The sequence below is a fragment of the Triturus cristatus genome, chromosome 9 (assembly GCF_964204655.1).
Source record: "Triturus cristatus chromosome 9, aTriCri1.1, whole genome shotgun sequence".
Classification (NCBI taxonomy): Eukaryota; Metazoa; Chordata; class Amphibia; order Caudata; family Salamandridae; genus Triturus; species Triturus cristatus.
The window spans coordinates 697,348,451-697,374,344 of NC_140592.1; the positions used below are offsets into that span (position 1 = coordinate 697,348,451).

The following is a 25,894-nucleotide window of genomic DNA, read 5'->3' on the forward strand; positions in this document are numbered from 1 at the left end:
CATTTATTAAAATCCTGTCTTTCTCTCTCTGTATCGACTGGCTTCATTGTGAGCGACAGCATTCTGCTGGTTCACAAGGAGCATATCGCACACAAAGTAGTTTTGTTCAGTGCCAGTAACTACTGTGGCAGTGAGTGCTTTTTGAAACCAAAACCAATTCTTGCTTTTGCCAATGTTTGTTATAATGGTGAGGGCCCGCCAGCTCCAACACCAATAAGGTTTTACAAAAAACATGCCAAAACAAGTCACACATTGGCAAAACTAAAAAGCGAACCATCAATTTCAGGCCTACTGACTTTGCCAATACTTGTTTACTTTTGTTTCCCATAATCTTATTGAAACTGGTTACATTAATTATGAATATTTTTGGGAAATACTAGCATCCATCAACACATGTTACTAAATGATGCTGCAAAGAAATGGTACCTGAAATTTTACAGTAGTTTAGCAAAATGTTTTTTTCCCCTGCTTTCATTTTTTATGAACGTTTTATTTTCAAAGCAAAGAATCATCAATCTTGCTTTCAAGCTTCTGCAAATATTTGCATCAAATTAGAGAGCATTCTGGGAGAATTATACATAGCCTCATATTGCTAAACTTTGAAAACATGTGTACACATTTTTATACGGGATCCACTGTCAGTAGTGCAGCCAGAGCTTACATCATTTACTTAAAGCGCTCACCCTAATAATAAAGGCTTTCGATTAATGAACCATGAATACAAGTTTTAACAGCATTATCATATGGACACAAATATTACCTTACCTGCAGACAGTGCCCTTCCCTTCCCTGATCCATAATGTGGTACTGCAAACTGGCAGCCAAAGGGTTTGTGCTTCAGGGGGTTGGGCCTACTTGTCCCAAGGACAAAATACACATAAAAACTTGTTGCCCTTGACTCCTAACAATATGTCCTGGGTGTTGGGCTATAGGAATTCCACATCCCTGTAAGACAGTGTGTACCAGGACCTAACCTATGTGTGCTTGTTTTGCTTTAGAAAATGGGTTACCTGTAAAGTTTTCAACATAGTATAACGGTGCAGGTAGGAGAATGTTTAGCACCTTCAGATCTTGGTTGTTTTTAGCAAATAGTGTCTTTTTGACAGCTGGTGCATAGAGTGTGTACTAGAATTAGTATATATTTTTCAATCGTATGGAGTGTATTATGAAAGTTTCAGTGTTTGCAAACAGTGTGGTATAAAGTAAACTCTTTCTATAGAGTAAGCAATGTTTACAGTACTCCGTTCTCTACTAATACCAACTTAATTTCTTAATGTAGATTTGGTGTGTGTCAGGCGTTTGATATAGATGAAAGCTTTCCATTGTATTGAATTTGTTTTGAAATTGCCATTCACTATTTTGGTATTCTCAGAACAGTTGTAAACAGATTTAACACCATACTCAATGAAGATTTACCATATATCTGTGGTTGATGTCATAAATGATGATGTAGAACATGTCGAGTGATGTCATATGTGAGATCATAAGCAGTACATGTCGGGACGCAAGTTATAGTTAGTGCCGTTAACTCTAACAGGTGAATTCCTGTGAGTTTTTTTTTTTTTTTAAGTTCAAAACGTTTATGTCGTCACTGAGAAATGTATTTACTTATGTTACTTTAACTTTAGTTTTTTTCAGTGAATATATATATTAGCGTGAAGGCGTTTTAAGGGTTTAGGGGAGGGTAAGGATTTATAGGATGGTAAGGGTGATTTTAGGGAATAGGGAGGAGTAAGGGTATTGGGTAGTAAAGGTGTCATTAGGGTTTAGGTGTGGATAATGGTATTAGGTTGTTTTTAGGGTTTGGGGTGGGTAGGGGTATTGGGTAGTAAGGGTGTTTTTAGGGTGTGTACGGTTATTGGGTGATAAGTGTTTTAAGGGTTATGGGGTGGATAAAAGTATTGGGTGGAAAGGTGTTTTTCATGGTTAGGGTGGGTAACGGAATTGAAAGGTAAGGGTGTTTTAGGGGTTTTGTGGTGGGTAATTGTATTGGGTGGTAAAGGTGTTTTTAGGGATTAGGGGCGGGGGTATTGGATGTAAGGGTGTTTTTAGGATTTAGAGGTTGGTAAGTGTATTTTTAGGGTTTAGGGGCAGGTAAGGAGATTGGGTGGTAAGGGGCAAATAAGGGAGTATATATATATATATATATATATATATATATATTACACACATATACACACACACACACACAAATAATATCCCCTCACTTCCGAGCAGACTCAAAGGACACAGCGGGGCTTCAAGATTACTTTTATTAAAGGAAAAAGGCATAACGCGTTTCAGCGACTGCCTTCATCAGATGCCATTTCCTTTTTGCGAGTCTCTCAGAAACAAGTTCTTAAATAATCGCCTCCTTCCATGTGGTAGGGCACACACCTGGACCACGTTTATCCAGCGGTAGTTCGAGTAGCAGAAACTACCAGCCCCACAATGCAGTGTACTGTAGCAAAGTGCCGTGAAGAATCTTATTTGCGCTTGTGGTACCAGCAAGGGAACTCGAAAAAACAGTTCAAATAAAAGTCATTGTGTCCCCTACTTTCAGCACGCCGTTCCCTCAGGCGTGAAGAGCTGAAGACGCCTGTGCAGTGACTGCGTCTTTCCATGCCGTCATGGACCTGCTTCTGCTGGCAGTGTCATCCCCTCCTGAGGTAGGGTGGCGGGCCATGGAAAATCTGAAACCATTATATATATATATATATATATATATACCCTTTAAGGCATAGAGTGACACAAACTACGCACACAAAAAAGGGGCAGAAAACTCTGGGTAGTTCTTAAGTTTAGGTGGAAAGCAGCTCCAGTATAGAGCACTCTCAACACCAGCGCCACTCTAAGTTTGCTCACCTCAAATGTCTGCTTTTCTATCACATAGGATTAGCACAGTGGCATCCACGCCGAGATAGAAAGGGACAAAGTCTTTTACCATTTCCACAGCAAAGTCTTTAAGCATAGGACTAGCGCAGTGCTATCCATGCCGAGTTGTAAAAATGGCCAAAGCCTTTTACCATTCCAGGCACAGTTTTACAGCTTTGGATTGGTAAAATACCATCCAAGAGAACCTGAAATGAATAAAAGCAACCCCCCCCCCCCCCCCCCCATCACGTCTTTCGCTCTCATTACAGCTCTTCAGAGAGGTATAGCTTTGTTAAAACACAAGGGAGCACCGAGTATAAGAAGACCCTTTCAGGCATAGAGTGACGCATAAATTATGCAAAAAAGGAGGGAAAAAAGAGAAAAAGATCTATTTTTTGTATGTACGTGTATATATATATATATATATATACACACACACACACGTGTGTCCACTTATACATGTATTTTTTTTCCAAGGGTGTTTCACTTACCTCATATATACTTACATTTTCGTTGTAAAGGCATGCGTGGTAAAGGCATGCATTGTAATGTCATACAATCGTTTCACTTAGCGATGCATGGTGAATCAGTGCTACGTTGCAAAACAAATTAAATCACTGCTTATGCTTTCACCCTTACTTGTAAATTGACGTCTTCAAACAATTCTTTTAACTAATTTTAAAAAACATGGTAAAATAAATGCAAAATAAACTGTTATGGTCAATACTGGAGAAGCCTGTACCCGAGCGGTTCCGAAATTAAACCGCAGTTTAATGAAGTGCAACGATATCAAAAAACCATTTTGTTTTCATCTGGCCCCGCTTGGCACCGTCCCCTAACTACTGACAATGATATAGCATTTTAGACTTTCTGTTGGACTCAAGATTATCCTGGCACCCTAAGTTTATGTTGGACTGCGGCAAGACGATGTACATTAGCTTCCCCAGATCCCAAATCCAGGAATTCAAAAATATACACAATGCAGCAAGCGAAAGCCTAAACCAGGACAATCACAAAAAACTCCTTAAAAGAACTCCTTCAAAGGGGAGGAGCCAAGATGGCCGACGGGTCGGACGCCTGAGCTCCCGGCTCCGTGGACCGTCCGGCTTCTTTTGTTAATCCTGATTAATCCTCCTGACCTGCGCCGCCCAGCCGCCGCGGATTACCGGCATTGAAGTGACTGGCGTTCTCCTGACACCTTTATCGGCGGGTTTGGTGGCTGACTCGGTGCCTACTACGACCTCCGGCGCTCCCACGGGTCCCTGCGTAGATGGCCGCCGCTGGACGCCGAGGGATGTGGACGGGGTGCTGAGCTGGAATACTGCGGGTGGTCGCGGGGGAGGAAATGCTGGCCGTGCGACTGGAGTCAGACCCTTACGTCCGGGTCGGACTCCCCCGAGCGCCGGCAGTGGTGTGGACGACGTCGGAGCCCCCTAATGCGAGCTCTCCTCCGCCACCCTGAAGACAAGCGAGCGGACTCCATTTTGTAGCGTCTTCCTGCGGCGAACGGCCGGTTCTCGCGGTGGCCGTGGGGCGCTCTCGCCCGGTGCAGCTCCCGAGTGGAGCACGACGCTTTTCCGGTGTCTACATCCTCTGATCATAGTCAATTTTGTCCCGTCACTAATTGCCCGCAGTGGAGATGACAATGGCGTCTGCTCTTCTTGCTGAGACGCTGGCTGACCCTGGACTCGCAGTGTCTGCGCGCCCATGTGCCCCGGAGCTGATTGCCGCGTTGGAGGAACAGCGGGATAGTGCGGACCGATGCTTGGTACAGAGGGACCCGACCTGTGGGGATGTATTGGCCGCCCTTGTGGCGTTAAAAGTGGCAATGCAGAGTACTTGCCGGGCGCTGACCCGGAGAATCGATGAGGCACTGGTTGCAACGGGACGTTCCCGGCTGGAGGATCCCCCGCCGCCCCTGTTTTCTCCTGGAGGTGAAACAATGTCGCAGAGTGGGGGGCTGGTGGTGCGGAGTCCTCCTGGCTACAATGTAACGCGTCAACCCATCGACACGGATACAGTTGCAGGGACACCCTTCACTTTGAACGTTGTGACTCTGCCTACGAACTATCTGCTGAGACCTAGCCTTTCGCTTCCCTTGCCAGATGTTACCCTGAAAGCACCTATCGCTCGAGCCTCTGTGGCATGTTACTGCTGCGTTTGGGACCCTGTGGTGCGATACGTCTTCATTGTCCCCTTTCCTCGAGAGCGGCCATCTTGTCTCTTTGTCCTGGCTGAAGGTGACTCGCAGCAATGGACGGGCCTGAATCATATCTGCCGGTCCGGACAGGGGTGATGGCATGCCGGTTGTCGCTTTGGTTGGATCGGCATACGGGGCCCTGGACTGATACACGTTTTGTAATTTTGGATGAGTAGTCTTTAATGACCAGTTTTTGTTACATATCGCTGCGATTTCGCCTCCTGTTTCCTTCTTCTGCCGGGGGGAGGACTTGTGAAGTGCTGAAGTGCTGGGTGTTATTGAATCGGGACCACCGGGTTTACGTGGGTCTTTTGATACTGTTCTGTACATGGCGCAGGATGTATGAGCGGCGCGGGAGTCCGGGAGTTCGGCAGTGTGGTGGGCTCCTCCCCGCTTTATGGTCTTTTTTCCTTTCTTCCTTCCTTAATTCTATATTTCGGGTTCCTATGGGGCGACAGACACGTAGCTAGGGGGGGGGTAGGCCATAGCCTCGGCATGCGTGTAGGGTGGGGGGTCTTCTTCGATACGTTTTTTGTTACTATGGGCCTTCTTTTTCTTTCTTCTGTCCTTTTCCTACGTCTTTTTCTAGGGTCAGTGGGGGGGAATGGTGTTAGGAGGGTAGCGGCTGGGAGGCACATTTCGCTGCGTATCTATATCCTGGTATTATAGTTTCGTGCCGCCATTTTAGATATGTTCACTGTTAGTTGACTCTCCTGTTGGATGTTACCCATTTATTGTATGTTCGTCTGTTCTGTGCACTGATCCGTTCTAGCTCTGTATCTCCTTAACTTTAAAACTTTTTAAAATTAACCTTACTGTCTCCTGCCACTCAGTGCACGTGGATTTTGCAACATAGGTCGTATGCTTTTAGGTGCTGCCGTGCCACCGAGTGGACGCGTACTTTGCTATCAAGCATCAGAAGTGTCGAGGCCGGCCGGATGGTTGTAGGCCCGTATTTGTCTTGTACACAGTGCTAAATAAAGGTTTTAAAAAAAAAAAAGAACTCCTTCAGCTCCCAGTAAAGAAAATAATGAAGTCCACAGTTCGAGTTGTTGAGGCTGAATTTCTACAATCTTCCTCTCTGACCTCCAGTTGATGCACGAGCTCGTGCACGCAGCGGCTCTCGCGAGGCACAGTTATGTCATCACTTCCAGCAGGTAATTCATGCATTTTAGTCGCTCGTGGCTAGTGCGCCCTTCCCATTTCAGGCCTAGTTCCTCAAATGACCGTAAGCGGGACCTAGCAAGGGAAGAGGATGTGGTCCCTGGGCTTAAACTGCCGACTTTGTTGCTGGAAACCAGAGTTCGATCCTCCACATCATGTGATTCTAGGCAAATCTCTTAATCTCCCCGTGCCTGAATGTGTAATGTAAATATGGTGCTCATGTAAAGCGCTTCAATACCTTCGGGTCGATTTCGCGCTATATAAGTATGCAAAAAAAAAAATAGCAAGTGAGTGGACTGACCCCGCGAAGCCTCCTTCATGCACGGTCTGACTGGGGCCTACTCAAGACTCCGACCTTTCAATGCAGCGACCCCAAACACCACACTGCTTCTGGCTTAGTGAAATGTCGGTGCTTTCCGGAGGGAGAGTCTCAGTTCCTTCTGTTCCATGAGCCGTCCTGTGTAGCACCATATCTTCAAAATCCTTTTTTTGCATTTTTATATAGTGCGAACTCGACCCGAAGGTATCAGAGCGCTTTACCCGGACACCGGTTACATTACACAAGGACACATTCATTTTTGGGAGGCACAAGAAGAATAAGTGATTTGCCAAGAATCACAGGTTGTTGAGCCTATGCCGAGACTCGAACATGGTTCCCCAGTTCCAAAGCCCTGTCCATCCTCTGCCTGTGGGGGTTACACATCAGGCCAGTCTGAGATTGTGGTACCTGCCGGCTGGCCAAGGACAGCTTTACAGGCGCCAAACTAGCAGGGTATAAGCCAGGCAGGGCACATCCGGCTTCATAGCTTATTGACTTCATTTCCCTCCCAACAACTTCCTCGGCAGTCCGTAATGTGTCCCCCGGGGAAGGCGATGCTGCTGCTTCCTGTCTGGGGAGGGCGTACCCGGCCCTCACTCTCCCTCAGTAACTTCAACAATACAGGAAAGTACACGAACGATTTCTTGGCAGAACGAAGGCTGCCTGGCTTGCCAGCGCTAGATTCTGGTGCGTATTTATTTACTATATCCATAAAATATCGTTTAACCAACACTAAAAGTAAAGCACTTGGTTGGTCCGCCTCTCGCCCCCCAGTCCATCTCATCTGCCTGCCTCCCCGTTTCACAGTATCTCCTTTGTTTTTCCCTCTCCCTCCCGAAGTCTTTCACCCCTTCCATTTCGGTCTCTGTGATTGGTGTCTCAACCCTCCATTGTGACCCCCACCATCGTGGACATTTCACAGGGCCAGTAATGGAATCGCTTCTTCCAGTGGCTTTGGGTACTGGGGGCATTAGCTTTATAGTGAGCAGAACTATCATAGCGAATTCTATGGGTCTATGGCATATCAAACCAACACATGTTATATGTAAAACATGCACCAAATAATTAATGTCACTGGAGACCATTTTCAATTTGCGCTGGAATTCCTCCAGGGCCACCTTCCATTTTCGAATTCTGCCCCTGGCAGGCCCATCTCTCCCTCTCTCTGAACACCCTTAATGCTCCCCCACCCTTCTCTCAGCCCCCATCCCTCCCCGTGTATATTCTCTTTCTCTGTTTACCATTCATCGGCGGAACTTCTGCGCTTCCTTATTTGGCTAACTTTTTTTAATCAAAAGAAGAGAAAAAAAGTTCCAAACATTTTGCTGGCTAAGTTTTTTTCCCCAGAATCAAGCAAGACGCACCAGAGCAAGGAAGGAGTTCTAGGCAACGTGATCAGAAGCAGCAAGAGAGAGAATAGAACCAGAAGAAAGAGGCGTGTGAAACTGAAAGAACGAGAGAGAAGTAATACAGACTGAGGACAAATTGATGACTTGAAGAAAGGTAGATGGGTATCGCAGACCAGAGAGACAAAGAGGGAAAGGTAGGGGGGGGGTTCGATAAAAAAAAAAAAAGGGGGTAGATAACCAAATTCACAAGTAAATAAGAGGGGGTTCAGGGAAGAGATTTTAAAAAGAGATAGAAAATGAGAAACGGGGAGCACAAAAAACAAAGTGGGTGCTCTAACAAAAAAAAGGAGCATCGAAACACAGAATGAGTTCAAGAGGTGAGACAAGCACAGGTGGAAAAAAACAATATAGAGGCAACCCAATAAGGAACACAAGCAAGACAGAGGGTAAGTGCCTCATGGGAACAGTCCAGCCTGAACTGCCAAGCCAGGTCCTCCCTGGACTGGAAACAAGCATCCTAGGACCGGTTTCTGGGTTTCACCCCTTTTCGGCCAGGATAGCTTGATTCAAGTGACACAGTGAGCCCAGGACCCACGTCTGGGCATACCCAGCGCACTTAGGGCCACAAAGCAAAAGACACACAATTGATGGACGGAATGCAGAACAAATCAAAACATTCACCCCCAGTCAAGAGATCTGGGTTAAATCCATCATTCTTTTGCTCACCATGCCACCCCAGTTTAGACCTGGCCATATGCAAATCATTTGCATATGGCTGGGTTCAAACTGGAATGGCATGGGGAGCAAAAAAACGATGGATTTAGGCCCAGATCTCTGTACTGGGGGGGAATGTATGTCATTGATCTGCATTCTTTCCATCAACTGTTGTTTTTGCCTTTGGATTGCCATTAGGCAGCCAGGCGGACAGCTATAAGTACTGGTCAGCGCACTCGCATGTGAAATAAGACCCAAGATAGGCTTTATCAACAGATGTACCATGGCAGTCAAGAACCTTTCACGCTCAATACATGAAAATCCTTCAAAGAAATAGCACACACGTCTAGCAGAAAACAAAACCATGCTCCAACAGTGCTATTGCATGTAAAAAAGTGCAAGCGCAAAGTAAATATTAACAGCCAGAGTGTGTAAACTCGCTTATTGTCCTAGCTGGCTATGGTCATTGGTCTCACATTTCTGCCTTTTGTCCAATCGTCTGACATTAAATGCAGCATACACGTAGGATGCTAAAACCTGATAAATTTCCCACCGACCTGTTCTGTAACAAGGTGTTAAAGCATCTTTACAATGCCTTGTATTATATTTTAAAAACAGAGGATAAAACATAAAACCTTCTGGGGCTAGTGGCATGACACAAAGAAGCATAAGTGTTTCTTGGCTGCCCTGAGGGAAGCAGCATGTGCCCGCTCTCGCTCGGGGGGGCTTGTACCAGAATTTAATGAAGGACTGAGCCTTTAGAGTTCCTAATATAAACCTAAGATATAGAGCCCTTCTCTTGGGTTGCAATATCGAATCGAGGAATGGCTCCCACCCAAGTTAGATGTTCAAGACCAGATATTTTGTCAACCGAGCACTTTTCTTAGCCTCATGCTTTTGCCACGTAATAATATTTCTTTTTCACCATTTCATCTTTTTGACCAGGCCACTTCCGAAGAGTTAAACACAGCTACTATCTAGAACCAACGACGTGTTAGAAACATCATCTCTGCCATGAACCGGACCAGAGGGCACTGGCAAGGGACCTTCATCCGAAAGGCTGGAAGTGGTCAGCTTTCTCTAACCTCATGGTCCTCAGCAAGCTCATGGTCAAGAACGGTCATGTTCGGAACAACCATGCCAATTTCCAAGAGACCTCTCTTGGTGGTGCTGGTACAACTTCAGTGGCACCGCAGATTGAAACTCAAATGGTCGAGCCAGATACAGCACAATAATTAATTTGAAAGATGTACTACAGTCCAAGAAGTTGCACAATGCATTTTGGACATCTCCTTTTCAAGCAGCCTTTCATAGTCAGAGGCAGACCTTCTACTCTGACAAACAATCACACACTGTCCAACTGCCTCACACAAGGGGTGTCCAACACAAATGACTTCATCTAAATGGAAATCATTTAAACACTAGGTGGTTGTCCTCAAAATCTGACTGTGATCTGGTATTTTGTGGAATAATGATGGAGGCCATGACATGTGTATTGTACACTTTACACCCCTGAGGTTGGGTCAAGGCACTGGATATTCCCACACACTTCACCCAACACCTCCTCATACGACAAACTGTATCTTACACCTTTCTAACCACACATTCTGAGCAGGAGCACGGCAGACACTTCAAATCAGAACATGCTTCAAATCTGAGAGCCTCAAGTCCTTGCAACAGGCATGAAGCACTATGTAAATGCTACAATACAACACTTAAGACCAGTGTTTCCCAATTTGTGCGCCGTGTGTGTAATTTTTGGTGGATCGTGAAAGTCCAAGAAATAAAGATGCCTTCAAATTCTGTATTTATCTTGTCACATTTGCTGCGCTTCAGAGACAGAGGTCAAATATCAGGTTAAATATCAGGTTCAAATGTCAACCTAAGTCTTCTGACAAATTGCTGCAATTTTTTTTTTTTTTTTTTTTTAACATTCGGGATTAGCCTTTACAAACTCCTCTCATTTTGCAGTCAGAGAAAGAAAAACAAATTGAATTATATGACTCACATAATTCACTTTATTTGTGTGAAAGGAAAGGCTGTACGTGTCACTTTCTGTATCACGCAACAAAATGCAAATACCTGTAAATGAACTGTACATATTCAGCAGTTGGGAAAGCAAAAATGAAGCACGTTTTATTGTAATTCTGAAGTGTGATGCCAAAGATTTTAATAGGATCAAAACAGATCAAGACACTTGGCGATTTACAAATTATAAATATTCACTGAAACCCGATTTCCACATATTATCGTTTGTGCCCAATATAGTTTTATTTGTAAAACTGCATGACTGTGCAAATGTAATGGCCAATTCAATGGAAAATGTGCTACCAAACAATGCTCAAAATACACAAAAAACGAAAAAATAAAATCACCCGCCGCTTGTCCATTAAAGGTAGGAGGGTTACTAAAGTTTGTTGTTCAAAAAATTGGGTTGTGGTTATAAAGAGTTAGGGAAGCACTGCTTTAGACCAATATGCCCTCAGGGTTGTCAGAGGGGAGCACCCTACTGCACCCCTCAGTGGGAAGGACTACTCAGGAAAAAAAAAAATTTCAATAGCAAGAAGTTATCCTTGGCTATGGCGTGTAACTTACAGAAACCTTTCCTGTTTACATTGTGAGTTTCATTGATTTTTAAAAGATGTGGTCGTTTTTGACTGCTTTACTGGCAACGTAAGGCAAAGGCCTTATGTGCCATGTTACTTATGATATGTTCACTATTTAACCCCTTCGATGCGTATGACGGAGCGGTTCCGTCATACGCGTCGGTCGTGCTGTGCGCATGACGGAACCGCTCCGCCATGGCCCCGCCCGCGCACGGAACCTTCAGCACAGCGCGGTAATCCGCGCCGCGCTGAAGGGGTTAAATTAAGCATACTAGCAACTGGATAGTTTCTGGAAGCGGCCCTCAAGATCGAAACGTGAAATCAAACTTACAAGATGGAAAAATAGCAGGGCGCGACAGTGAAAGCCGGGCAATAATGGCCTGACAGTGAGATATGATCTGACAGGAAAGGAGAGCAATATGTTGCTCACCTTGTCCGATACCCCATGTTACGCAAAGGATACAAAATACATACAAAGACCGAACATTACATGGTATTTCTTCTCATAAATGCTGAAGTTGATGCAGGACTGTGGAATTTTATGAAATATCTACTTGTCCAAGGGACTATACTTAAGAAATCTACTTGTCCTGTAAAAATTATTACTTTTTTTTTATTCTACTTCTCCCTTTTTGTGCCATGAAGTGAGGTGATACACCATGGCAGCGTCCCTGTTATATCATAGCTCTAATAACAGCCTCTCTGAATTCCCAGGACTCTTATTATATCATGGTTTAGATTCTGTGATGGATGTGACTTTGCCAACTTCCTGCAAATGTCCATACAGGGGCGGAACGCAGGCAGGAAGCAGTAGTTCTAGGGATGGAATGCTGTGTGAGTCTGTGCATACCCAGAAGTGTACAGGTTTAAGGGAAATCACCAACTCCTCTTCAAACTTTTCCCACCCTAGAAAAGGTTGGAAATTTACTCCTGGCGAGGGTAGGAGTAAAAACATTGTTCAGAGTGGGAAGAAAAACAGGTGTAGGGAAAGTGAATCTGCAGATTTTCGCTTTAGCAAATATACGCATGTGTATTTGGCCAGGCAAAAATGGAAACCAGATATTTTGGTTGGAGTAGCGTTTCCACTCCTACTTCTCTGAACTCATGTGAATTCCATAAATATGTACTAGTGCGAGGATATATACCTAAAGGTGCATTTTTGTGACCTCCTTTAAAAATTGGGCCTTAAATAATTTACATCTTTTACAGTGATTCGCCATTATTAATATCGTTTTAATACTTGCACGCATCAACCACGTTTTACTACATGATACCGCAGAGAACTGCTATCTAAAGTTGCACAATTGTTTAACAAAACATCTTTTCCAAGTTGCTAAATTTTATGTGAACATTTTATTTTTGAAAGCAAACAATTATCAGTCCTGCTTTTAAGCTTCTCCATGTATTTACACATAATCAGGGAGCGTTGTGAGAACACTGTAAATTACATTTTGCAATCCAGTGTACACGTTTTTATATTAGAACCACACTGTGATGAAAGCTGAGCTCGCAGCTCACTACATTTCCTTTAAGCGTTTAGCCCGATAACGAAGACTTTAGGAACCATATATAAAAAAATGTTTACAACCTATACACATGGATTCTTGTCTTTCGTATCAGGCATGCCTCTTCAATAGAGCCATACTATATTTCTGTAAACTTTCAAACAAAGGGTTTGTGCTGCATAGGGTTGGTCCTTTTTGTACACTATACAAAATAACATGACAACTTGTCTTTGACCCCCAGACAATAGGTCATGGGAGCCAATGGCAAGCACTCCAATCTATTTAGTCTCCTATGCCACTCGGGGTCGGCTTTAGCGCTGGTGGCGCAACAATCTTTTTTGGCGCCCCCACACACATCATTACCGTCTCGTCGGATTCTCTCACTACCACCGGGCAAAAGTGCCCCTCGTCTCTCCAATCATAAGTTATTGCTAAACACAGTGTCCCCCCCTGAGGTCAGCGCCCACTGCGACCGCACCAGTCGCACTGCCCTAAAGCCGGCCCTGCCACTCCAGACATTGAGCAACCTTTTGCAAAACCACCTTGGTCCTGCTGCAATAGAAGCAACATCTGGGCACTCTGCTTATGTTTCCATTCAGAGGGAGGGCAGTTCCGGCCCAACTGTACCCAATATGGCATTAGCTTAACTAATTTGCAAATGTTTGCCCCCGTCTGCAGTGAGCAAAAAAATGAATGACCGGAATGCAGGGAAGAGCAATAGCTAGGGATTAAGATTTTTCTATACATTCCACCCATCACCTTTTTTTGTTTTAATGTGATACTCTATGTGCACTGAATATGCTCATACTTGGATCCAAGCTGCATCTCACTGATGAGCACCTCAAAGGCTGAAACCAGCCACAGGTTGTTTGTGTTTCCACTCCCATGGAATGTAACCAGGCAGTTCCGCTGAACTGCTCCTACTGGAGGGAGCAGGGGTGGACTGCTTGGCAAAAGGCTGTTCCCTCTCTGGAGTGGTGCTGTGGGCAAAAAGATAATGGGCTGTAATCCATTCTCTATTGCAGGGGTCTTCAAGCGGGGTGGGGGGGGGGGGGGGGGGGGGGGGGAAGAGACACCAGGCTATGGCCAAAAGAAATATTATGCTGAAAACAGTGCTTTGTTTTAAGCAGAAAAAAATGAGCAGAAGTAATCCGCTCTGTAATGGGCCATCACTAACATGTCTTGACATTTATATCCTGGCTGGGAGTAAGTGTCATAAGGGAAGGGCCTCTAAATATTCTTCAAAACCTCCACCCCCTTTTCTAAAAATCACACTGTGGATACTTTTACACATTAGTAAGGCCTGCCTGACAAGAATAGTATGTTTGGCAACCATGTACTTGGTTGTATTTTCAAAACCGTAACAGAACTTAACGTCAATGTTTAAATAAGTCTAGACATATTTAAACATTGCCAATATAACAGAGTAATTGTGAAAATTCTGAGGTGGGCCCAATGTTTTTTTACTGAGGGTGAGCAGGGGGCACAGCATTAAAAGGTTTGAAGAGCACAGCTCTAACGATTACTGTTGCTGAGACTTTTAAAAGCATCGCACCCTTCAATTTTTGCTGTTTTCACTTCTTTCACAAGTAGATGAGATATCATTTTGATTGGATGGAAAAACGGAAGACACTTATCTCTCCGCTCCTACTTCCCTACCTTTCTTGGCACCTACTGCCGACTCCCTTCAGGACTTTGAAGTGAACTAACAGTGGCAGTAATCCCTCTACAAACAAGTACTATCATCAGCCAACCCAAACACTGGATCAAGGATGCAACTCCTACATAAGCCTGGTTCCTTGGCTCCTTGTGCTAACGAGTAGATTTACAATCATCCAGCAGGATTTGTCTCTTGTACGGAACAATTAGTTTTCACACCCCGACAGCCTTTGCTAACTAAAAGGAGATCAAGAATAAGAATGGAAGGGTCCCCTGGTGGGTGACAATATTAGAAAATCTCCTTTAACAGCTTCTGTGTTCGCCTGATCAGCCAAGCTCCATTGACTGCTTCTTCGCCATACCCACAGTCAAACAGATGGACTTACCTCTCTGCTCTGCCTAGTTACACTCAAGCAGCAGCGTGTCCCTCTGTCCTAGGCATACATCCCCTGCATCCTGGTATCCTTAGAACCAAGCATTAACGTGTGTCCTTGCAGTCTGTCTACAGTCAAAGTTCAATTTCTACCCAGGTAACCTGCCTAGAGACATGCTTTGGGGTTTTTCCCCTATACTCTGTCGCATCCAGACTCCAGCCTTTACCGCTGCACTCTGCTCACAGCCAAACAGCTATGTTTCCCTCTGTATCCTGCCTACAGCCATGCTTCACTTACCTCTGTACCCTGCTTACAGCCAAGCTTCACCGTTTACCCACATATACTATCTACAGTTCAGCCACAACATCTACAGGTTTATGCTCCCATCAGTCGAGCTTCAGCGTTTATCCCTATATCCCGCCTACAGCCAAACTCTACACCCTACTAATAACCAAGCTTCGGAATTTGCCTCTGTGTAGAGCATGCAGCCAGGCTTCAAGATTTACCTCTGTACCCTGGGTTTACCTATGTTATGTGTCTATAGCTATCGTACAGTGTCTGTCTCTGTGCCCTGCCTTCAGTCAAGCATCAGCTTTTACCTCAGTAGCCTTCATGTATACCCTTCCTATAGCTGAGCTGCAATCTGGACCTACAGAACCTAGACTTCAACAGTCACCTCTATACCTGCCTACAGTGCAGCTTCAATGTTGAACCCTTTCCCCACCTACCAAACAAAGCTTCACACTTAACTCTATAGCTCACCGACCGCCAAGCTTCAATACTCCAACAGCCTAACGTCCATGTTCCCTTCTATAGCCTGTGGCCAAAAGTCGCTCCTTACGCGATACCCTGCCCACAAGCATCTTTCTGTGCCCTGCTCTAGATTCTGCCTAGAGCCAAGCATGAACACCCACCTACATGTCAAACCAACAAAAGTGTCAATGTCCACCCATGTACAATGAAGCAATGTTGTGTTGACTTCTATGCCATGCTTGCAGCCAACCTTTCATGTTTCCTTTAATACGTCACATCTATGCTTCATGGTTGCCCATATATTCTTTATATGCTACAGCCCAGCTTAAGTGTAATCCTTAATTTATACTGTGCCAACACTAAAGTATTAATCTACTTCTATACCCAGCACTCAATCTTCACTCTGTGCTTCTAAAACCGACCAGCAAGATGTAGTATTCACCTAACCCCATTAAACAACCAAGCTTCAGTGCTTAAGTTTGAACAGTACGTTCGGCAAAGCGTCGGTGATCACCTCCATAGTTCTCCCGCAGCTAAACCCCACTGGTGACCTCTACTCAATGCATATAGCCGGGCTTCAGTCTTCGGCTGTATACTCCACCTAAAGCTGAACGTAGGTCTTCACCACTGTATCCTACCGACTATCAAGCTTGATGTTGGGCTCCACACCGTACCCGAGGGCAATCCTTGGGTTCCTCTGTATCCTACCAAAGAGCCAAGCTTCAGTGGTAGATTGCTTACCATGCTTACAAACCACCATCAGCGTGGAACTCAAAACCGTACTGTACCATACAGAGAAGCGATATAAGACATTCCTGCAGCCTATTATAAGCACCTTTCAATATCCTCTATAGCCTAAAGAAAGCAGCAATGTCCAGCTCTATATATGCAACAGCCAAGCTTCACTGCTCTCCCAAGAGCCTGCGTAGAGACAACGGTCAACGCTGCGGTCCATCTTAAGTGTTCACACTTGTACCCTTACTACAGCCACTTTTCACTGTGACGCTCTGTACCCATATTACAACCATTCTCCAATGGTCACCGCTGGACCATGCAGCCAGCCTCCAGCGTTGACCTCTGTACCCAGATAGCAGACAAGATCCAATGATCCCCCCTATACCCTGCAGTCGGTGATCAGGGAGTACCTCTGCACCCCGATTGCAGCTAAGCTCAAACGGCGCTCACTGTACACTAGACCCAGTCTACAGTGGTTTCCTTTGTGTCCATATCACAGCCATGCTCCAGTTGTGACCTCAGAACCCTGCAGACATGAGTCAGTGGTAACCTTTGTGCTTATTTTATTACCATGCACCAAGCGTCTGTGCTGTACCCCGCAGCCACACTTCAGTGTTGACCTCTGTGCCCAGATAACAGCCGTGCTCCAATGATCACCTCTATTCCCTGAACCAACAGTCAAGGTGTACCTCTGTACGCATATCACAGCCAGGTTCCCATGGTGACCGCTGTACCATGCAACCAGTCTTTACTTATGTGGCCCTATCACATACATTCTCCAGTGGTGACCTCTGAACCCAGCATCCAACCTGCAGTGTCTACTTCTGTGCCCACTTTACAGCCACACCCTATGGGTCACCTCAGCACCTTGCAGGCATGTATGTGTGCCTCTCTACCCCAGCGCAGTTTCGGTGTTCTCCTCCATACACTGCTTACAACCAGGCGCCCCTGGTGTGACCCCAGTCCTTTAAAAGACTCCATGCAAGGGTGAGGTCGATAGCCTTACCGGGAGCCCCCAGAGGGAGGGAGACCCTCACTAAAGCGCAGAGTATCGTGAGTGTAACACCCTCGGTGTAAAGGGGCATTCCAATCTCACCTAACCAACTGCATTCTCGTTCATTTGCAAAGGAATTTACCCTCAATATATCGAAGTAACCTTTCCAACTCGAAAGGCGTTCCCTCACCCCCGCTGTCGCACCCATGTCCCCTCACCACCTCCCGTTCTTTCCCCATATACGTGTTCAGGTAGCGTTCCTTGCTGCCCAGTAATCCCCGCTGAACCGCTCATCTTCGTACGTGCCTCTTGTAAGCCACATTTGTCCCTGTCACCCACCTGCCTTCCACTGCTTAGCTGCTCCTGTCACCTCCCTGCCCTCCTCCAACCTGCCCGATACTTTCCCACCCTCCGTCATATTGTGACCTGTTCTATTGCCCTCTTGTAAACCCGTCAGCCTATCGACCCACCCTGCCTTTCCCACCCACTTATCTCCCCCTTTCGATTCTTAACTGCTCTCGAACCCCTCTTTCGCAACTTCCCTGTCATTCCAGTCGTTGCCCCGGTCTCGTCCCGGAAGCCCCCGCCCCCAAGATGCCCACTCTCACTCACCTCGTCCCATTTGATGAACTTGCTGCCCTTCTTGAGGGTCTCGTGCACAGAAATGGGCTTCAGCTGAAGCGCGTGCACCCCCGGGCGGGCCCCGGCCATGGCTCTGGGAAGGTGGAGTCCCTGGGGGCCCTTGGGTGTAGAGGGATAGACAGCCCGGGCGGGAGGAAGACAAACAAACTCTGAAGCTTCTGCCTAGATGAGGAGAACCGAGGAGGGGCGGGATGGACCGGGGCCCGGGGGAGGGAGGGGAGGGAGGAATGGGGGCGGGACAGAGTGGCGGGAGGTGGATAGAGAGGGATGGACCCAGGCAAGAGGACAGGGGAGGAGGGTGAGAGGAGGTGGAGCTGGACAAAGGTCGCGAGTAGCTCCTCGGGGAAGTAATACAACTTCATAGCAGAAACAAAAGCGAAGAAAACGTGCTAGGGTATCACAAGAGTGGCTAGAAATAGCTGACAGATATGTTTCATCCTGTCACGCGCGTAGACCAGGAATGTAATCATAAACATATCTAATTGCACGGGATTATATGGGCGTGTGAAAAATTAAAAAAGAACCACGCCTCCATTGGGTTCAAGTTTCCAAGTTTTGAGTGCGCGAGAAGTTGTCATACTTTTCATGCTGTTTATTTATCCCATCATAAATACAGGACTACAAATAGCAGAAGAAACTAAAGCAAACATCTAGTCGAGGCGAGCTATTCATGTATGGCACGGGGTCACTGACAACTTTTTTGTGTTTATTGGTTATATAGCTTATTTTAACTCTGGGTTTAACTTGTCATGCCCAAAAACTTGAATTTAGTGCAAGGGAAGGAGTTAGCGAAAAGGAGAAACTTATAGAGAAGAGGCAATGTGAACAAAGGTGGTGGGTGGGTTGAGTCAAAGCGGTGGAGGGGCTGAAGAGAAGGAAGGGCAAGAAAGTAACTGTCAGTATTACTATATTGTTGCGCGCAGCAGGCGCCGCCACTGATATAAGATTGCATGTCAATAACGTTGATTTTCGTTTGTCTAGAGGAGCGAAGCGCGTGGAATGCTCACGCGCTGACGGGAGGATGAGGCAGGGCGTGGGAAAGAGGAGGCGAGGAGAGGGTTAGGGCGAGGTGAGTTAAAAAGGGGGACGGACTGAAAAAGGGGCGGAGAGGACCGCAGAGGGCAGGGACAGATGTGGGCGGAGAAGTTGAAATGATACAGAAATCGCATTTTTTTGTACATTGCCCTTCCGGGCTGTGTTGTAGGAGGCAGGCGCGCAACACCCATTGGACTCACTGGGCTTCAGCGCCCCCCCCCCCCCCCCCCTCGTGTGTGGCAGCCCGGGATGAGACAGCTTCCCGGCGCACACACAGCCGCACCCGAGCACTTCACAGGTCTCTAAAAGACCATTTGCATGTTAATGAGGCCTCGCTGGTGTTTCACCCCTTCTAAGAGCCCCTGCAGCTCCACTCTGCCTATGGCTTAAAAGATTCAGCCCCCCCCACCGAATTTTTTTCTTAGCCCCCCCCCCCCCCCCCCGAAATTTGGCTCTAGTTGTGCCTCTGGTAGGAGGTGCTATATATATATTTTTTAATAGATTCCATGGAAGTGTCTGGTCATGGACCAAGAAACACCCATGAAGAGAAACGTGTGAAATTATGTCTGTGGGAAAGGAAAACGAGTGGAGGGGCTTTGGCAGGACCCGCGAGTCTAGAGATCGGGTTAATAAAGCATCAATGAACTGAATAGAGAGGGGAGAGACATGAAACTGTCTCAGGCACGATCGCCCCACGGTATGGATGAGTAGATCATTGCAAGATAAGAGAACATCCTCAAAGTCAGGTTTTTGGCATTCAGGCCATTGGTTGCATGGCTGTGTTAACAGTGGCAGTCAGGGCTTTATGTGGACCGGGTCTCACCGGTGCTGAGCACCGGCAGTTTTTTAAAGGAGGGCTCGAAACGTGTCTCTATCGGGCAGTGTTTTGTGCCCTGGCACAGGCGGCCCGTTTTTTTCCGGACTGCAGTGACAGCAGGCACATTGGTGTGCGCGTGCTCACACTGCTCACTTCTCACTAGTGGAGGTTACGGCATGACGTCATGCCAGATCAGCGTTGTAGGGGAAGGGAAATCCTTTAAAGAGTCCTTTTCTCTCTGGATTTCCCTTCTGTTTTTGAAACTCAGGAGCAGCAACATTGTCGTGGTGTCACCAGGGCTTTAAATGGAAGCTTTTTCAATATAATATATAAGCCACAGTTCCTGCTTATTTATCTTATGCAACTAACAACCATTGACAAAGCCAATAGTCCTGACTTGTGTAGGTATGATGTTACTTGTTGTATCATATATCTGAGACCCCCCCTCCCCAGTTTTTTCATCCGACGTTAAGTCCTGGTGGCAGACAGTACTGGTTTAACATGCTTTGCCAGTTGGCAAGGCAGGGACAGCAGGCGATGACGTCATATGGTGATAGAGGAGAGAGAAAAGATGATGAGAGCGGAGGATCACAGAAGGATAATGAGAGAGATGGCCTGAACAGGGACGGGGTAGAGAGAAAGAGGGTATGATATGTGGCCTAGGGGCCAGAGCTGCCGACTTTGGAGCTAGGAAGCCAGGTTTGAGTCTGGCGTCGGCTCAACATCCTGTGATTCTGGGCAAATCACTTAATCTCCCTGTGCTTACCAAAAATGTATGTGTCCTTGTGTAATGTAACTGTGCTCATGTAAAGCGCTCCAATACCTTCGGGTCCAGTTCATGCTTTATAAAACCGCAAAAAATATATATTCCAAAGAGAGGGAAAGGAGCATAGGTGACACCCAGTAGGTGGGAGGTGCAGATGACATATTGAATCAGAGAACGTGATATGTGGGATTCATGCGCTTCGCCTGTTATTGATTTCATGGTAAGTAATCATCCCCCTCCTTCATACCTGTCTCGAGACATGTTTTAATCCTTCTGTCAGACCTGGCCTTTTAGACAACAGCTCTTTGCATGCCTGGATTGTGAGCCAATAATATGCTCGGAAAAACAGAACTACAAGTCCCAGAATGCAAATAGCAGCGGTCCAAAGGCACTACTGACTGAGGGTCCATTAGATATATGTATTCATTTATGCATATTTATATTGTGCAGACATCATCCAAATGTGCCAGAGCATTTTACAAGCCAAAGAGTTTGGTTCTAATAAATTACAGCTGGTTTAAGATAGATAATACATCTATAAGTAATTACAGAAGTTTAGAATACAATAAGGTAGATTATTACATGAAACAGAGTGTACAGGATGTAAAAACGTTCAGGTGGAATACAGGGTCGGAGTAGGACAAAAAATAAGCCCAAGCACCAAAATAAAAGTGCCCCCCCCCCCCCATTAGCGAACCAAAGGGCCCACACTTGCAAATCAGACCAGTTATGTAAGGGTATTTTGCAAGGTATGAGATTGCATACATTTGGGTTTGCTGCAGGCAATGCTTGTGCCAATGTCCCGAAATCTACAGGAAATAAATGTCCCACCAGCCCATAAAAGAGACCGACAAACTGCAAAAAAAAAGTCCCAGCCACTGATCTGTGAGACCAGCCCACCGGACACTTCCTGATTGCCTTATAGGCCAGTCCGACCCTGGTAGTATACAGAGTGAACAAAGGATGCATATGGCCATAAGAAGGTTGAGGCAGCATACAGCCGTGAAGGCAGTGAAAGTACTATAGAGGTCTATGCCAAGAGTTTATTACAGAGTTTTAGCTAAAATACAGTTCGATGAGAAGGGCTTTCAGGTTTGACAGTTGTCAGTGAGGTAGTAATGCGCAGATTTGGAGGTAGTGAATTCAAGATTTTGACTGTGCTCCCCGAGAAGGGTTGTGCCATTGATAGTTCCTTTTTAAAGGACGGGGCTCAAGAAGCATTGCTTTGGAAAGTCACAATGGTCTGGAGTTGCTTGAAAGCTTGAGTTAGTCCGCCGGGTAACGGGTAGTTTATATGTGCAGAGCTTTATGGGTAATGCAGGCAGTCTTGTAGATAGCCCTTGCTTCATTTGGCAACCATCAGAGAGTGATCAGCATGGGGGTGATGTGGTCATTTCTGTTGGGCCTGTGTTGGAGCCGAACTGACAATGTGAATGGTATGTGTGCAACAATGGGGGTCGGAGTGGAGGCAGAGTGAGAGCCTAACCACTAGAAGGATGAGAGCTGACATGAAGCTACAAAGGGACTTTTCATTGTCTAAATGTCATTGTAAAGCCCCATATGCATTATTAGGGAACACTAGATGCTACCAAGGGAGGAGATTGTAGCACTGAGGGCACCTAGATAGATTTGCCTATGGGAGTAGCTTAGGCTTTCCCCCCATGGTAAGGGATTGAAGTGTAACATTAATACTGTCATTTGTTGCTTCAATACCATTTATTGTATGGTATTAGGTCATGTATGATGAAAAGTAAAGTATTTTCCTTTTTCAAAAGAGTAAGCACTGGCTGGCCATTCAATTCTAAACGTGTCTTGCTTGGTGTGTTGGGTTCTGTCTCTCTAAACCCACACCATCTCCTTGATTAAGTCTTGGACTACTTGCTTCACTACCCTGCGGCGCAAGTGCTAAAGGGGCTCAGTAATAAGGTTAAACCCCAAGACATTAGTGGAAAAAGACATGGATTATCACTATCTGAGCCCAGTACATTCTGTCTGGCCTGGGTGCCCTTAAAATATTTTATAATTATTGCATTCCCCCTACGCGATAATGCTGGGGAAAGTTCACCATCTGCATCGCTTCCTTCTTAGGAAAATAGTAGTGGTGGAAATTAAGCAAGTTGATTCTTTTTCATATTCAGCATTTCCCCAAGAGATTGGAGAAATATTAAGTCACCACTAAATTTAAATAAGGCCCGTGGACGACCGTAACTAGAAAAAACTGATGCTAAATACTATTCACATAAACATTTCACTAGGAGTTAACACAGTTGACTCTATATATTAGCCTTTTGCCTGTGTTATTGCTTAAAGCCTAAACTAGTGGTACTACCACTAATCCCAAAATGTATACCCTATAACCACATTGGCACATTACCTGTGATTTACCGCTGATCTCGCAATGAGTCTAGTATTGCTCCGTGCTATAAACAAAATGTCTGGCAGCCAAGGTTGTAACGCAGGTCCCTTCAGCCCCAGGAGTGCCGTGGGGCTCCAAGCCCAGCAGTGGCATCCAACCCTTCCGGTGGCCTCCATTCGGCCTAAGGTCAATGAGGATCTGGGAGAAATGGGAGACCAAGGGGCCCTTTATCACATTAGGTAAAAAGAGGAGCAACACTGACCACATACTCGCCTTCTTAGGGTGTGGAAACGGCTGCTTTATTGAAGACAGTTGGCATATTACAACAGTAACCCTAAGCCTTTGCCTTACAAAACTAGACCTCAGTATACAACAAATCACCTGCGGTCACTACCCCCCACCCCTAATAAGGCCGTCTCCCTTTACATCTTCATCTTGCAACTTTGTAACTCCTAACCTGCTGTTGAAATGTTGAGCTTTACTCCCTTAACACTTTAACCTACATCTATTACAATCTCACTATCTAAGTTTTGTTCTTCATCTAGGTGTAACTTTATTGCCACCTACATACATTAGACAGAGAGAGGCCGCTTGTTGAGACCAAGGGAATAGGGTACTCTTAGCAAGTTAGAACAGACAATCCCTTGGACACCAGTATATATGATACCACCTAGCCCACTACTAGGCTGGGATATAACTATTACCACCCACACTGTTATCATTAACAGCTCATGCAAAAAATTAAATCATTAACTAACTCATTCAATTAGAGAAATTACAAAACATGTTTTATTCAGTCATTAATATCACAATAAAAATCATTCTGGTTAAAAATTGCTAAAATCTCACAAACATGTATCACGCAATTTATATAGACAGTTCATAAAATGATCACAATTTTATACAGGACGTAAATCACAATACAAGCCCACATAAACACAAGAGAAAAAGAAGTTTCTAGACAATACACTCTGTCTTTGGATATAACATATCATATGGGAAAATTAATTAAAAACCCGGCCTGGTTGCACTCTTCATTTTGCAAATACAGGATCGGATTAACCCTAGGATTACGTCCTGTATAAAATTGTGATCATTTTATGAACTGTCTATATAAATTGCGTGATACATGTTTGTGAGATTTTAGCAATTTTTAACCAGAATGATTTTTATTGTGATATTAATGACTGGATAAAACATGTTTTGTAATTTCTCTAATTGAATGAGTTAGTTAATGAATTTATTTTTTGCATGAGCTGTTAATGATATTAGTGTGGGTGGTAATAGTTATATCCCAACCTAGTAGTGGGCTAGGTGGTATCATATATACTGGTGTCCAAGGGATTGGCTGTTCTAACTTACTTTATTGCCACCCCCAATGTACTGATTCACCTGTGTTCCCAACACTAATCTTAATCTAGAAACATGGCAACTTAAACTGCCAACTGCCACTCAGAAAAAGCCCCCCCCCAAGACTTTTCTGATTCCCAGCAGGAATCGTTGTATCCCCGTCTCACGTTCAATGTCCTCTCCAAAACTTCCCTCACTTGGAACAAGTGAACCCTGTCCCCCGGAAAAAAGTCCACAACGTCATATTTCAATTCCAGGTGTTCCACCCGTCCAAAACCCTTGTCCCTAAAAAACATGTGCATGTTTCGATTAATCTTTTGCCCCTCTCCACTGTCTTCTCGGGAAGAATTCTGTCCATATGACTAAGCTTCCCGACCACTGCTGCTTATTTTCTAAGAGATTCCTCTTCATCTCCTTCAACAAGGCCAATCTTTTACACATCACCATGTCATTTTCCCCCAAGTGGAGTACCAAAACATCCTGACATCTGGCCTGCCTCAACAACATATTCAAACATTACAACAATTTGTGCCACCTCATACCACCTTTTCAATGCCAGGTAACTTTAAACAAACGTTCATCGAGCCCAAGATTGTCGCCTTGACCGTTCTGGATTTAGTTTTGCTCCTCCCATTTAAGGAAAGAATGCCCTACTATCCAAATAGACTGCTCGACTGACTGTGGAACAGCAACTGCAGCTGGAAAGAACAAGATATGTGAGATACTACAGAAAACGTGATAGCTCTGACAATCCCCTTTCCTCAACCTCTTGTAGCGACGAAAGCACTTCGGCGACCACCGTCCCAGTTGCATGATACTGCCCCTGCCCTGCTGTGCCATTTCCGTGGCTACCCAAATCCTGAAAGAATGTGTACCTATTCCCAACAAGGTTTTCCAGTGTTGTCAATACTTTACACAAAACCCATAACAATTGGAAAGGCGTCACCTGCATCCCATTCGCACACGTAAAGACCGCCGCCCCCTGTTCCATTCCACTAATGGCCCTCAATATTGTGGCCCACCTCACCAGGCATAGGCCCTGAACCAGGAAGGCCTGCAACACGACTGTCTTCCCGTTAGACTTCTGATCGGTGTTAGAATGGCGAAGGTGCAACTCAACACTGTCAGACTTACCCCCTACATCATCCCAGTCCAAACCTGAGACCCTTTGCGCCCCAACAGTTCTGACACCTGGAAAGCTCTGAAAAACATCCAAGACATTAACACTGAAAACAAAGTTGTCTCCTCCCTGCCTTTGCATATAGGTGGCAGGACCCCTAATATTTTACCAAAAATGTCAGTTCAGTTCAATACCCAGGAAGGAGAGCACTGTGCTTGGCCCACTGTCTTTTCCAGTGCCAACTGCACCCCAAGTTCACCCATGAGCTCTTCAAAAGGTCTCTTCACTCGAGGTTGTCACCCCAATTCCCTCACCCACCCCTCTAGGAGCCTCTTCCCCAGTTCCCCGGCCGATAGTGCAGAGCCCCATAGGAGCTTGCCCATAAGTGCAATACCTGTCAGTTTCCATGCAATCGTGATCCTCAATAAACTTTTGTCAATCTAGACTGGAATATACTGAACCACATCCTCTTTCTTGTCCCAAATATTCGACCTCCGTCTATCTCCACCAGCGAATAATTCCTGCCAAGTCTGCGCAAATGACTTCCTGGTGGATTCCTCCAGAGACCAAACCACCAATTGAA

The 25,894-nt window shown here is 45.5% G+C and overlaps 1 protein-coding gene across 1 annotated transcript in view; it reads right to left on the reverse strand.

Annotated features, from left to right (window-relative positions):
• Positions 1–18,056, reverse strand: part of PLCB3 (phospholipase C beta 3) — a 614,713-nt gene extending 596,657 nt beyond the window's left edge. The window contains exon 1 of the mRNA XM_085625816.1: positions 17,838–18,056. Coding sequence (XP_085481942.1) covers positions 17,838–17,936 — 99 coding nt within the window. The 5' untranslated portion in view covers positions 17,937–18,056. The remainder of the gene's footprint in view (positions 1–17,837) is intronic.
• Between the last annotated feature and the right edge of the window lie 7,838 nt (positions 18,057–25,894).